Source organism: Glycine soja, chromosome 2 (assembly GCF_004193775.1).
Source record: "Glycine soja cultivar W05 chromosome 2, ASM419377v2, whole genome shotgun sequence".
NCBI lineage: Eukaryota > Viridiplantae > Streptophyta > Magnoliopsida > Fabales > Fabaceae > Glycine > Glycine soja.
The window spans coordinates 43855245-43869619 of record NC_041003.1 but is presented as its reverse complement, the minus strand read 5'-3'; the positions used below and the strand labels follow the sequence as shown (position 1 = coordinate 43869619).

Genomic DNA, 14375 nt, shown 5'->3' with positions numbered 1-14375 from the left:
ATACAATTTTCATTTTCAACCTTACAAATTTCTAACCGTTTAACAATTTTGGTTTGAAAATCTCTAGTGCTATAATCACAAGCTCTTATATGATGGAACAGTGGAATAATAGAAAGCAAGTTGTCACGTAAGAAGTAGCTTTTCCTAAAGCTTACTATAGATTTAGAAGCAATTGGCTATGGTGTGGCATAGAGATGAATTATTTGTGACTCTGTGTCGTACTCATTATGAGTTGGCAAAGGTTGTAAGCCGTTTTCTGCTAGAACAGGGAGGTTGCCTTGTCTATTTGTTAATAATAATAAAGGAGACTAACCAAGATATCAATGAGTTAATAAATTTTGAACTGGTGAAGTTTTTTTTGGTAATGAACCGGTGAAGTTTAAGTTAGTTTAAAGGAATAATCATTTTAAAAAAAATATTTTTAAGAAATAAGTTATTCTCAACCCCCACTAAGTTTGAGTTATTAAATATTCAATCCACTTTAAAGAATAAATCGCTCGAGTGCATTTTAAAAATGTGGAGTGCGATGATAAAATATCATCGATTAAGATTTTAACTTACTATATGTATGTTATTACAATATTCGGTATTGGTTTTTCAATCAACAATTACATTCTAAATGAATCAAAACTTTTTTTTCTTTTAACAAAATCTAATTTGTTTGTCTGAATTTTTGTTGAAGAGAGATATTAGAGAATTTACATTATGACATATATCTTAGTTAATTAATTGAGTTAGATCCATCATTATTTGTTTGACTTATTTTGAGCGTATAATTATAAATTTTAATAAAATGCACATAACGAAAATAATTTAAGAAAATATTTAATACTGGAAAATAATTAAATTATAGCTTAGCTAAATAAATGAAATTCAAATTTTATATTTTTAAATATTTAGGTGAGCTAAATTTTAAATTTAAATTTATTGAACTGCTGATCGAATTCTGAATTAATCATTAGTTATATTATTATTATTTTTTTGAACTGAAAGGTTAAAAAAACAACTAAGATAATGAATTAAAATCTTTTTATGCTTCTGGAATAAGAAATCTCTTGCTCATTGTAAAAAAATAATGAAAAATAGATTTATTAATTTTTTTTTAACAACGAATAAGAGATTTCATTGATGAAAATTAAAAGTACATTCTCACGGGTTTACAGGAGTGTGCAACCAAACAATAAGTTAAACCTCTAGAGAAACATTGATTTGTTTATTTTTAATTAGCGGCCACATCTACATTTATCCTTGCACACTCACTTTAGGAGTAAAAAATATAAACACTCACCTCTGCATTGGTCTTAACATCGTTTTTCCGTACACAGTTAGAATTGAAATTGAGTCGCAGTCAATATATATCATAGGTTCATAACTTCCTACACTTTTTTTTATATAAAGAACTTACTACAAATTATGCCCCAAAGATTTGTCTACCCTATAAGTTGGTCTACAATTTTGTTTTATCCTAAATTTGTGGGAAAAAAAAGAATGTGAAAAGAATGGGCAAATGATCTTTACATTACTCGTGTCACTTTGAAAGAAGGTCGAATATCATTATCCCTCATCTAATTGCCAAATGGGATATTACACATCACATCTCCAACCCAACTTCTGTACTTGTTTTTCAAGTAATGACATTCTCATTTCCCTCTTTTCCCAGGCTAATCTCCGTCATTGTATGAGAATGATTGAGAACATATCATTAATTTCAACCCAAAATTAGGAAATCCGAACCTCATTTTTTAAAAACTTAAATTAAGATAACTTTGGTCCACACGGCATTCATAGTATATAGCAAGTCCTACTCTCGAAGAGTTTAATTATAATCTTATTTGTAATGATTGTTATGTAAATAGAAGGCCAGAATACTTGCAAGCTTGAAGGGTTATGTTTATGTCTTGTGCAGGCCTTAATTATGTAATAAAAAGACATGCATATGTAAGAAGGCTCTTAGTATATAGTCCAATCAAATGATACAAATGTGGAGTTGTGTGGAGCAGTTCAAAGTTCAAGTGTTTCCCTCTAGTTTAAGGAATGAGATATGAAATTGGATAGCGACGTTACAAATTTAAGCTTATAATGTTTGGTCGATTATATCATTTATATGTATACTATTTAAGCTTCGGATTAGGAATTGGCCTATACGTATGATAAGTAGTCAGCGGTTGTATATCTAAAAACGCACGTAGAAATTATTTTCAAGTGGACTTGGCAAACATGAAGACAATATTCACTAGAGAAATATTGCAAAGCCAAACAATATGATTTTTTATACTTCTTTTTAGCATTTTGTTTAATTGAACTAATTTTAGACAGAACATACACGAATGACATAACCTTATTTTTGCTTCATCTTTTATATATATATATATATATATATTATTTAGTCAAATTATCAAAAAATTAGAAATCACTACCATGAATTCATCAAATTATATCCCCTCCTGCCTCTCAAGCTTCTTCAGCAAAAATAAATAAATAAATTATAATAAAAGCAAAAGCACACGCGAAACAGTAAAATAAAAAGGAAAACAAATGATGGGGAGATGAGGAGAAAGTAAAGACAAATAGAGAGCCAGGAGAGAGCTTGTGCAGAGGATCCAGGTCTTGAATTCATATGTATTGTACTAAGTTTAAAATTAGTGTTTTTTGAACCAAAGCAGTTGGTCCGAACCTAAATACAATGTCATTTACTAAAACATTTTTAGGTAGAATACTAAAGGGAAGATTTTACTTTTTAATACACGTGAAACCCTTGAAAGCAATATTTTAAACGAAAATTAATATATCATGAATGATTCACCTATTTGTGTAAGACCTTGTTGCTTTTACATGAAAAAAAATAATCTGATTAGTAGAAGAATTTCGTATTCAATTCTTACCATGTGTACACTTTTCTTAAACCAGTGATAATCATGCATCTTGAGTAGAATTAGTCTTCAATACAGTGGATTGGGGGAATGGAAATACCCGATCTCCAACCTAGGACAAAAAACAAAATTAAATATAAGTGTTAAGATAAAATCAATGATGCACATAGAAGAAACGACAATAATATCAACCTACCCATAATTAAGTGATAACTTACCTTTATCTAATATGCTTAAAAAACCCTATGAAAAATATGATACATCATGAAATACAATTGCTAAATATTGATTTATAATAATAAGTTTTTATTCATTAATTAAAAAAATGATTTTTTTTAGCTGTAGGAATTCAATAAGATATCAAGAGATTTACAACACTCACATACTCATACTCACTCCATCTACCACGTCTCCAAGATGAACATCCACCCTAGAAGTCATTTGTTTTCCACATACATTAGATACATGATCATCACAGACACGAACCACACATACAACATGCAAGGATAAACTTACTAAAACAAAAATACATATACAAACAAACTAGAACAATTTATGGAGAAAGGGAGAATACTACTTTTATAACCATTGAAATTGCTTTTCATAAAAAGGTCAAAATTTCACATGATACAACTTATATAATGTTTTTTCCTTTCAATCATCAATGAACACTTAAAACAATCTTTTCTCAACTATCTCAAGTGAAATATACAACATATAAACATCCATCAACATAATCATAATACAACTCCTGAAGTATCAACAACACATATATCAAATACTCATCCCCATGAATCATAACCATGATAACCACATCTGACATCAACTATTACAATTTCTCATCATACATAATCATAACACAACGTTCACACACTAACAACGAACTAAGCTACAATTGACATACACCAACAACAAACTAGGCCACAACTAGCACTCATTAACATTGACTTTACTCCATGGAGTTTTAACAAAATATGAGTGGTTCTTATGAGCCTTATCCCTAATATAGTCGTATTTTATGATCTGATAATTTCAAGAGTCTCTTGGGCTGACCCTACGAAGGAAGAGTAATTTTATCAAATATAAACAAGTATGGGTAGTGACTTACCTTCGAGGTTTGCAAACTGTATATTTCAAGGGATTTTGCTCACTCATCTATTCTATAGACTTATTCTTGTTAGCTGCCTTAAAAACCTCCAACATTAGGTTGAGCCCACCTGACACCCTCAATTTACGTGCTTACTCATACCCCCACCAATTGTACACCCTATGCACCAACTGTGCATACACCATATACCAACAACAACAATACATTTATGTCCACCCACTGCTTACTAGTGGAAACAACAATAAATTTTTGTCTACCAACTGTGGACACATTGTATACCAACGACAACAACAGTACATTTATGTGCACTCATCATGTACCAACAACATCAACATCCCTTTCCCTATACACCAAAAGGGTCAACTAAACCTCTTGGGAAGTACTTCCATCACTCCAAGTTTGTTGATTCGAGGCATTAAAAAAATCCTAACTTCTTTTCGTTGTGGATGTACATAAATTGAGAACTTTCACCGTTTCTCTTCAACACTTGACACACATCATATGAAGTAGGAAAATCAGGAAAGTAATAACAATAAACTAGAAAAGAATTGGAAATAACAACAATAAAATAGTGCATGACACCCAAACAGACAATAAAAGTAAAAAACTAGGAAAGTATCGATTTTTGGAGGTGCGAGACATGGATAATGGAGGTTTGGAAGTACATGATAGTTGCAAATACATAGAAAGTGAAATGTTGGATAATAGGGAAGAAGAAAATCATCAAAGAAAAGAAAGGAGAGAGAGACAAAGGAGAAAGTACTTGTGTTTTTGGGGAAGTTGAACAAGTTAGGAATTACAGGGAAAACATGGCTCCCTGAGATGAAGTTCTCAGCAAAGAAAACCAAAGAAGAAAAAAAACTAAGTGAAGAGGAGAGAAAATGAAAGAGAGACAGAGAAATGAGAGTACAAGCTTTAGGGAGAACAATATGTTGAAGAGCTGTGAAGTTCTTAGCAAAATACATGTTAGCAAAATACATGATATGTCTTATGATGTTAGGAAGGAGAGAGAGTATATCTATTATGCAGTGAGTCAAAATAACATTTTATATATTAGGATGTTAACAAGTTGTAGTGTAGGTAAGAAAGAGAAACAAACACTTCTTTTATGTTGTTGTGTAAGAATTCGATAGTTCATTTATGTTGTTTTGGACTTGTATTGAGTATTGGAATGAGTTTTGAATCATTTGTCAGTGATTGGAGAGGTTGGGAATAATAGAAATATGTTTGGGTTCGCAAGAACTCTAAAATCCTAAGTTGCGGCAGACTCACTAAATGAGTTGTGTATTAGTGAATGACAGAAAACTTAACTCGTCACGTGAGCTTGAACTTGTTGAGCGAGTTGAGTAACCCTATAGGTGATTTAGATGATCAAATTTAAAAAAATGACCTTCATGAAAGTTGTAGCCCTAAATGTTAGCTAAGTAATGAATTTGATCACATATAAACATATTGTGTATAGAAATGATCAAATTAATGTACATTAGACAAATGATTTTCAACTATAGAAATAATTTCCAACAAATTTTTTACAAAGGATTAAAAAAAAATTAGACAAATTGTCAGAATCAAATTTACATTTAAGATTTTTTTTTATAATTAGAACACATGTTATTTGTACGCATGATAATGGCATGTTTAACCTACTAGAGTCATCTTAGTGGTGAAAATTTGAATAGTTTACATAAATTCGTAAGTTCTAACCTCGACATTATCACTATATAAAAAATAAGAAGAATAAAGATAATGATATTTCTTTTTAACTTAAATTGTGAATCAAATCTTAAATGTAAAGCACTTAATATTGATTGTTTTGTTAACCGATTTTATTTTGGAACCATGGTTATCCAAATATAATCCAGTTTAAAAAATTGTTCAATATTTAGTTTGCTTTATATTCGTTTCCATTTATAAATGTTATTTGTTACAATTAATCATCCCGGTTTTATAAATAATGTCTACTAATTAATCAGTTAACCAGGTTAAAAAAAATTGCCGAGCTATTCAAATTTGGAGTGAATGCAATTTTTTCTTATAATCATTTTATGTCCATTTTAAGAGAATGATTTTTACAGTCTTTTGTTACGTTGTTTATTTTTTTATTTTAAAAAAAAATCTGTGTTTCGTGTGTACATATGGGGCTGTTGAAAAAAGCTCGTTGTGCTGCTACTTCGTTGTTTGATTGCTTCTTTTCTAGCACTTATTACCTTATCTTTAAATTAAAAAAGGTAAAGATTTTCGTTAGTTTATACTCTTAACAAAATTAAGAAATCATTTTCTATGTTAAGCTAGCTGCTTTACATATTTTCTCAAATTGTTTTTTTGTCTTACTTTTGGCATAATAATAGTTTTATTTATTGGGCAGTTGGTCGAACTAACAAACCGGTGACTAAACCCATTAATCAGTTCAACCTGGGTAGACTTTGTAGCAATCAACCTATGTAATTTCATTTTAAGCATTAGTTTGGAACAACCAAACACAGTACACACAAAAACACGCAAATATAATAAGATGCTGACATGTAAATAAAATAATTTTAAAAATTATATAATACAAATATAATTAAGATATGGTGTATAAAATAACTTATTAACCTAATAATACAAATTTCACTTTAAAAAAATAACGTCACTTAATCAAGACCGCATATTTTTCTAATAAAAAATAAAGGTTAAAATCGTTGAAAATATAAAATAAATTCTTAATTTAATTCCTTAAACTAGCATCATCCGTTTATTTTACTTTGAATTATGAAAAATCAATTTAATTTTTTTAGTAATTATTAATCAATTTAATTCTTAATATTATAAAAGACGTACAACTGCATCCATAAATTAGATATTTATCACTCAATTTAATTATAGATTTAGTGTATCTTAATCAATTTGATTCTTAATATTCAAAATAATAATCAAATTTACATATTAAATTGATTGATTTGACACCATTAGAACCGAATTAACAAGAATAAATTCTATAAATAAATTAATTGATCATTATCAAATTTAATAAGTAAATACTAGTATTACGTGGGTTTTAATAAAGTTGTGCCTTGGTGACTTGTTGGTCATGAGTTCGAATCTGGAAACAGCCTCTAGCTGCGTACAATATTCCTCCCTCATACCTTCGCATAGCGAAGAGTCTCTGGACAATGAGGTACGCTAGTTTTTTTTTGTTGATAAAAAATATAATTAGGAGAAAAAAATTCATTAAAAAGGACTAATTATACTTTTCAATAAAGATTAATAATTATTAAAGTTGGTAAATACTTAATAGGTGTATTTTCAGTTAACAATACACACTGAATTTTGGAGTATCAAATATAAAAAATTAAAGTCGGTAAATATTTTATATTTTTTAAGGTGAAATATTTTATACTTATAATATAATAAGAGATAATTTTTTTAATAATATCAATCACTAAAATAGCTAATGACACGACTTGGACGTTTTGCTTGAACATAACTATTGAATAATGTTCATAAAACATGTTTGATAAGAAAGAACAACAGTTTTAAGTTAAATAGAGCAATGTTAGGTAGGTTTAAATAGATAATGAGATATATACCGTGATTAGTAGTAACTGAATTATTATCATTATTATTGTGCCTATGGTGTTATATATTATATATATAGATAACACTCTGATTTTCTCTCTCTATGGGCTTCTCTTCCCCTTAGCCAGAACAACAGGGAATTAATTTCCTTCATCATTATCTCACCATGGCACCATTCACTCCGTCGAAGTTGCTTCTGTTAACTCTGGTTTTCACGTTGAGCCAGAAACAGAGTCTCTGTTCCACGCTCAAGAGCGAAGAAGGTAAACAAAAATTAACAATGGTTATGTAAACGACGGTGCTGAGAGGTTCGTTTAGTTTTATCTTTTAACTAAGCGAGATTATTTACGGAACGGAGTGTCGTTTTGGATGGCGCAGGTTTGGCGCTGCTGGCGTTGAGGGAGCGAGTGGTGAGTGACCCGCAGGGGGCTTTATCAAGTTGGAGTGGCGATGGAGACATTGATCCTTGCTCGTGGTTCGGTGTGGAGTGTTTTCATGGTTATGTTGTGACCTTGTAAGCAATTAACCTCTTTTCTCTCTTTAGTTTCTCTTTTTTCTCTTCTTTTCATCATCCAAACTCTTCTCCTTCTTATTCTCGTGTAAACTAGGTAGACCATATTTATAACTTTTTAAAGTAATAGTTATTGATAAAATCAATCATTTCACCACATATTCCAATTTTGAGATCAAACATGGTATAAAAATAAAATTCTTTTTTTTATGCATATTTTTTTGTTTGTTATGACACACCATTTATTTTATGCTCACAAATTAATTCAGATTTAAATCTTAAATCACTTTATTAAGTCACGCAAATAATTACTACTTATGACAACACAATTAACTACTATCTCATTTGTTTTTTTCATGCATATAATTAGCATTTACTCACATTTTTCTTGCTATCTCATTTGTACAACAACAAACAAACTAAATAAATAGAATTTGAGTTTTAAAAAAATAGAACTTAATTAAAATATATTAAAAATGTAACAGACTTTTACGTTATTATTATGGATTTTTAGATAATTAAAATGAAAATATATTAATATTTGTAGTAGTTATTTTAAAAGTTATATTTAAAATATTTTTAATTGATTAATAGAGTATACTTGGTATATAAAATTAAAATAAAAAATTATAACATAGTGAGATACAACTATAATTTATTTTTCCCTCTCTCTATGTGACACAAAATTGAATTTGTCAACATTTCCAAGTGTTGTCAACGATATCGCGTAAGAGTTAATTGGATTTTTTGCATTTTGCTAGACATGAACTATAGGGCCTGTTTGGTTCTGTACTGGAAACTATAACTTATAACATCTACGTTTTCTACAAATTTGATGTAGTTTGACATATTTTTAACGTGAGTCACATGCATGCTATGTCAAGTTGAATTGAACATGAAGTGTCTATTCCTTAAGATGCAAACCAATGACTGAGGTAACTAGTTAAATAATTTCTGCAACAAATGTTTGTTTTTCTTTGGCAAGATTAGTGAGAGGAAAAATGGAAAGTACTATAATAATTTGATTTTATCTTGATATCAATGACGAGAAGAGAAATGTGGTCAAAAGATAATAAATAAAATTGATGAGGCCAATTAGAGGAGATGTCACTAATCTCATCTGTGACCTGACACTTGCGTTTGAATTTAAGCACGTCATTGAATAGATTCTTGAGGTTGTTGCCACTGTTTTAAGCCATGTTCGAACGAATTTTGATTGGTCTCGTTACACAGCTGGGCTTTAATACTGGCTGGGCCCTGGGAAGCGTGGTCCATTCAGGTTTGATTTCCCTCTTAAATTGGACGGCAGACACCTCTTCATCCATATTATTCTTCCTATACTTAATAAATTTCTTCTACACTTAATATATTTTAAAAAATTTAATTTCATCCTCAATTCGTATGGGACTTACTGATTAATTCAATCTGTATGAACTTATGAATTGTCAATCTGTAAATCTCATATATAAATTGAAAAGACTTATGAATTTGACCAATTCGTATGAAATATAGATTGCTAATCTTATCGATAGATAATCCCCACTAATTGCTAAGTGTAAGAAAAAAATTCTCTTCTTGTGGTGGGGTGAAAAATAATTTAGTTTAGTGTAAAAAAAATTGCTGAATAAAAAAAAATTATTACCTTTATTTTTTGTTATAAATAACAAGTTTTAATATATTTTACATTAAAATTTGTTTCTTATAAAACACCAAAGGCAGTAATAAGTTATGCTCATCAATTGTATAAAGTAATAAACAACTTTTGAAGTCTCCAACATTACACTGAATTGTGTATTATACCAAATAATAAGGAAATATCTACTCTCTAACTCAAATATAAATAGAGATAAACTTAAGTTGTGTGGAGTGAAATATTGACAAATTTTACCTAATTTAATCCTATTTAATATTATTATTTCAAAAATAATCTTAAATTCAAATTTGAATACCTTCTTTAATAAATATAAATATGATTACTAATTGTTTAGAAAATATATTTTTTTATGAAACAAAAAGCTAAATGATTCTTAATAGTGTGAATTAGGTATTTTTCTCATATTTGAGTTCAGTAATATCTTAATCATCTTGCATATTTCTTCTGTGTTTTTTTTTTTTTTATCTTGAGGAATTTTCTTCTGTTTGTTAAAGTATACCTGTTTTTGTCGGATTTGTTATTTTAAAAGGCAACGTTTACTTCAAAATAAAGTAATAAGTGAGTGTTAACAAATGCAACTATATAAATACTTGCTGATAAAATCAAATGAGTGAGTTTTAATAATTTCGTATTTATTAATTTATATGCTTGTCAATATCAATATTTATTAACACTTCATTATTCTTTAAATGCACCCTATTTTGTTAGAATCTTTATATTTTTTTTCCGCTTACCGTTTTTTCCGGCTGACTGAGCGATGTTTCCCATCTAAAACTGATTATTTTAATTCTTTTATATATATATATATATATATATAAGATTTTGGGTCTGATTAAGTAAACTTATTTTTAGGAGAAAAAAACAAGAAAAAATGAACTTCTTCATAAGTTTAAAATAATTTATGTATAAGTTTTCTCATCTTCTAAAAAGATTATATAATAGAATTTAAACACAGTAACTTATGCATAAATTAGTTTTAACCTATGGAGTAGTTTATTTATTTTTTCTTCATATTTTCTTTTATTAGAAGTCTAAGTTTACCCAAACATATTTTGTCTTTCTTTGTAATATCAGAAAAAGAGACAAAATTTGTCGATTATAAAAAAAACAAAATCATTGTTTTAAAAGTATAGATTAGTTTTAACTGAAAATTGGGGGATATAAAACATTTTTATTTTATCTTATTTTTAATTTTATTCTTTTCATTAAAAAAATAAAAAAATTCTTAAAATGAAATTTTCTCCTACCTTTCTTTCCTTCCAAACTCTTGCATCCAGATACATCCCCAGTGGGGGTGGTCTTTTGATATTTTTCTGTCCATCAGTGTATAAAGTATACAATGTGAATATTCAACTTGCAGGAATTTAAAAGACCTTTGTCTTGAAGGAACACTAGCACCAGAAATTGGAAAGCTGACTCACATAAAATCAATGTAAGATGGTTCACATGCCAATCCATATGTTTTTAGAAATAAATATTCCTTAACAAACTTTGTACACTTTGTATTCTCCGCAGCATTTTGCGCAACAATTCCTTCTTTGGAGAAATTCCCAAGGAGATACTACACTTAGAAAAATTGGAAGTCCTTGACTTGGGATATAACAACTTTAGTGGATCACTTCCATTTGACCATGGCAGTATGCCATCCCTGACCACTCTGTAAGTTGATCCTTTCATGCCAAATATTTTCTTCCTGTATTGTTCATTAGTTGACTAATGTCATCAAGTTTACACTGCAGTTTATTGGACAACAATTACTATCTTACCAACTTAACTCCAGAGCTGTATAAGCTCAAGATGAATTCTGAATTTCATGCCAATGAAGAACAACTAACTGGTGCCACCACTAGAGAATTATTTGTTTGCAGATGTCATTTACGGTAAGCATATGATGATGGATTGCACAAAACAGATTTCTGAGTTCATCAATACAAAAATTGGGATTTCATGAACGGTTCCTTAGTAAATGGTTGAATGACATAAATTTTTTACCGTAACATAGCTCTAACATGAAAATAATCTTCAGTCCAATATTGCTTAAAACGTGCTTATTCATTGTAAAGTTCATTTTCAGTTCAAGTTTGAAGTTATTTGCTTGTAACAATTTTGTTTCAGGCACATTGGCCAACATGGGGATAGATCATACAGGAGGCAACTTCTCAAGGTAGCAAATGATGCTAATACACCTAGAATCCAAGGGAATGTTAACCGAGGGACACTTAAACAATCAGCATCACATTTCGCTTTTTCATTACCCCCAGATTTTGAGCCCTTCTCATCATCACCATCGGAAAGTCCTTCATATTCACCAGGAGCAGCTCCATTATCATATTCGCCTTCGCCATTGCCATCTCCCTCCAGTATTTTTTTCACTCCTTCACCCTCTCCTTCACCTGTAGTACCCTCTCCTTCACCTGTAGTGTTACCAACTCCAGGCATATCATCCCCAGCAAACACACTACCACCCGAGTTTAATTGGGCGCCTAGCCCTTCACCATTTTCTAACCAAGGAAACACAGACAGTTCCAATCAAATACATCATTCGGTGATAATCTGGTTTGCAGTTGGGGGCTTCTCCTTATTGATTTTGGTGTCAGCCATTATTTTTGCTTGTTTCCAAAGTAGGAAGGTTGTGGCTGTTAAACCATGGTCCACAGGGTTGAGTGGCCAGCTGCAGAAAGCTTTCGTAAAAGGTAATTTATGCTTGCATGGGCATTCTGAATCTTATTTACTTCATTCAGAAGATTAGAAATAGATTCAAACTCTGAAATGCATTGTCAATACAAAGAATGAAGTTGATTTTCTAGGCCTTCCACCCTTCACAACTATTTCTTTCTGTGGGATTTAGTTAACTCATTTATTACGTGTGATTTAGGTGTGCCAAGTCTCAAACGAGGAGAAATTGAAGCAGCTTCTGAATATTTCAGTAACATCATTGGTTCTCTTCCTGATGGAACTGTCTATAAGGGGACTCTCTCCAGTGGAGTTGAGATAGCTGTAGCATCATCTGCAGTGACCACAGCTAAAAACTGGTCAAAAAGTATGGAAGCTCAATTCAGAAAGAAGGTAAGCTAGCAACAAATGTAGCAAATGCACCATAAATTGTGATCCTACTTCTAATCTTTGCATGGTTGCAGATTGCGACATTATCTAGGGTGAACCACAAGAATTTTGTGAATCTCATTGGGTATTGTGAAGAGAATAAGCCATTCTCAAGAATGATGGTGCTTGAGTATGCTCCAAATGGAACACTATTTGAGCATCTACACAGTGAGTGACATTTTGATCAAAATTTACTAACATCCACAACCATATCCTCCTTTGATTATTACAGGCTCATAGCAACCTAACTTCTTCAACCAGAAGTAAAAATATAAATTAGCCCTGTTTAAATAATCTTCTCCATAATCATTTATAAGAGAAAAATAAAAATAAAATTAATTGAACTTCTCTCATAAGTTAAAATCAACTTACATACCTCAACTTTTGAAGAAGTAAGATGGGAACTATAAAAGTTAAATACATAAGTTGATTTTAATTTATAGGAATTCAATTATTTTATCTAATTTTCTTTTCCCTTAAGTGTTTATCGATAACTTATTCAAACATGACTAGTTCATAGGCATCTTGAAAATTGTTTGCAATATGCACCGGCATTTAAAGTTTTTTCAATTTTGACTTCATTCTTGCATATGCTGCAGTTAGAGAAGGCGAAGAACTAAATTGGACAATGAGAATGAGGATAGCTATGGGGATAGCCTACTGCCTAGAGTATATGCATGAGCTGAAACCACCCATTGCCCATAGAAACCTGCAATCTTCCTTTATATACCTTACTGAAGATTATGCTGCTAAAATATCAGATCTTAGTTTATGGAATGACATGTGTGATACAAAGAATGGGTCTGCAACCACACAATTCTTGGAAACATCGTCAGCCGATACCAAGGACAATGTTTACAGCTTTGGAATAGTATTGTTTGAGTTGATTACAGGGAGAATTCCCCTTGCTGGGAACAATGAACTTCTGGCAGATTGGGCAGCAGAATATGTAAGGTGGGGGAAATCCTTAAGAGATGTTGTGGATCCAAGGCTGAAGTCTTTGCAGGAAGAAGAGATTGAGGAATGGTCTGAAGTGATAAGAAACTGTGTACAACCAGATCCGGAGAAAAGGCCAACTATGAAAGAAGTTACATCTAGACTCAAGGAAATCACAGCTATGGGGCCTGATGGAGCAAATCCAAAAGCATCACCACTTTGGTGGGCAGAAATGGCAATTACATCCACTGATTCAAGTTGAGACATTAATATTATAACACAAATAAGAGTTGGATGATAATTTGTACAGTTACTCTAAATTTGGAATTCATGCACTTTTGAAATATGTATGTTTATACTAATGTTTTCTAAACTATTATTTTGAAGCCAACAGAAAAAAGAAAAAAGCATGTAGAGAACAAATAACATTTGTCTCATTGTAGAGGAATTGACTTTTGTTAATATTTGGAGGGACACTGTTTCCTTAATAATACCCTTTCGAATATCTTCTTTTGGGAAACAGCTGTTGGGGCAGGGTAAAGGGCTGTTATATGTTTGCCTACTATGAGCATAAAACGAATTCATTTTGTACTGTGAATACATAGTTGACAAACTAGAGTGTCCTTGTTTCTAAAA

The 14375-nt window shown here is 30.6% G+C and overlaps 1 protein-coding gene across 1 annotated transcript; it reads left to right on the top strand.

Moving 5' to 3' along the window:
- The first annotated feature begins 7626 nt into the window (after nucleotides 1-7626).
- On the top strand, nucleotides 7627-14259 carry LOC114396790 (inactive receptor-like serine/threonine-protein kinase At2g40270). Its single transcript, XM_028358960.1, has 9 exons — nucleotides 7627-7799; nucleotides 7915-8050; nucleotides 11062-11133; nucleotides 11217-11360; nucleotides 11441-11581; nucleotides 11817-12394; nucleotides 12577-12767; nucleotides 12839-12971; nucleotides 13403-14259. Exons 1-9 carry the CDS (start codon nucleotides 7703-7705, stop codon nucleotides 13999-14001), a joined length of 2091 nt encoding a protein of 696 aa, XP_028214761.1. The 5' UTR covers nucleotides 7627-7702; the 3' UTR covers nucleotides 14002-14259.
- Nucleotides 14260-14375: the final 116 nt, after the last annotated feature.

What these genes read in the sequence shown, in the direction of transcription:
- LOC114396790 (XM_028358960.1), top strand. Translation starts at nt 7,703, where the DNA reads ATGGCACCATTCACTCCGTCGAAGTTGCTTCTGTTAACTCTGGTTTTC. An exon ending in CATGGTTATGTTGTGACCTT is followed by an intron (nt 8,051 to 11,061) that starts GTAAGCAATTAA and finishes TTCAACTTGCAG; the next exon opens with GAATTTAAAAGACCTTTGTC. An exon ending in GCAGAAAGCTTTCGTAAAAG is followed by an intron (nt 12,395 to 12,576) that starts GTAATTTATGCT and finishes CGTGTGATTTAG; the next exon opens with GTGTGCCAAGTCTCAAACGA.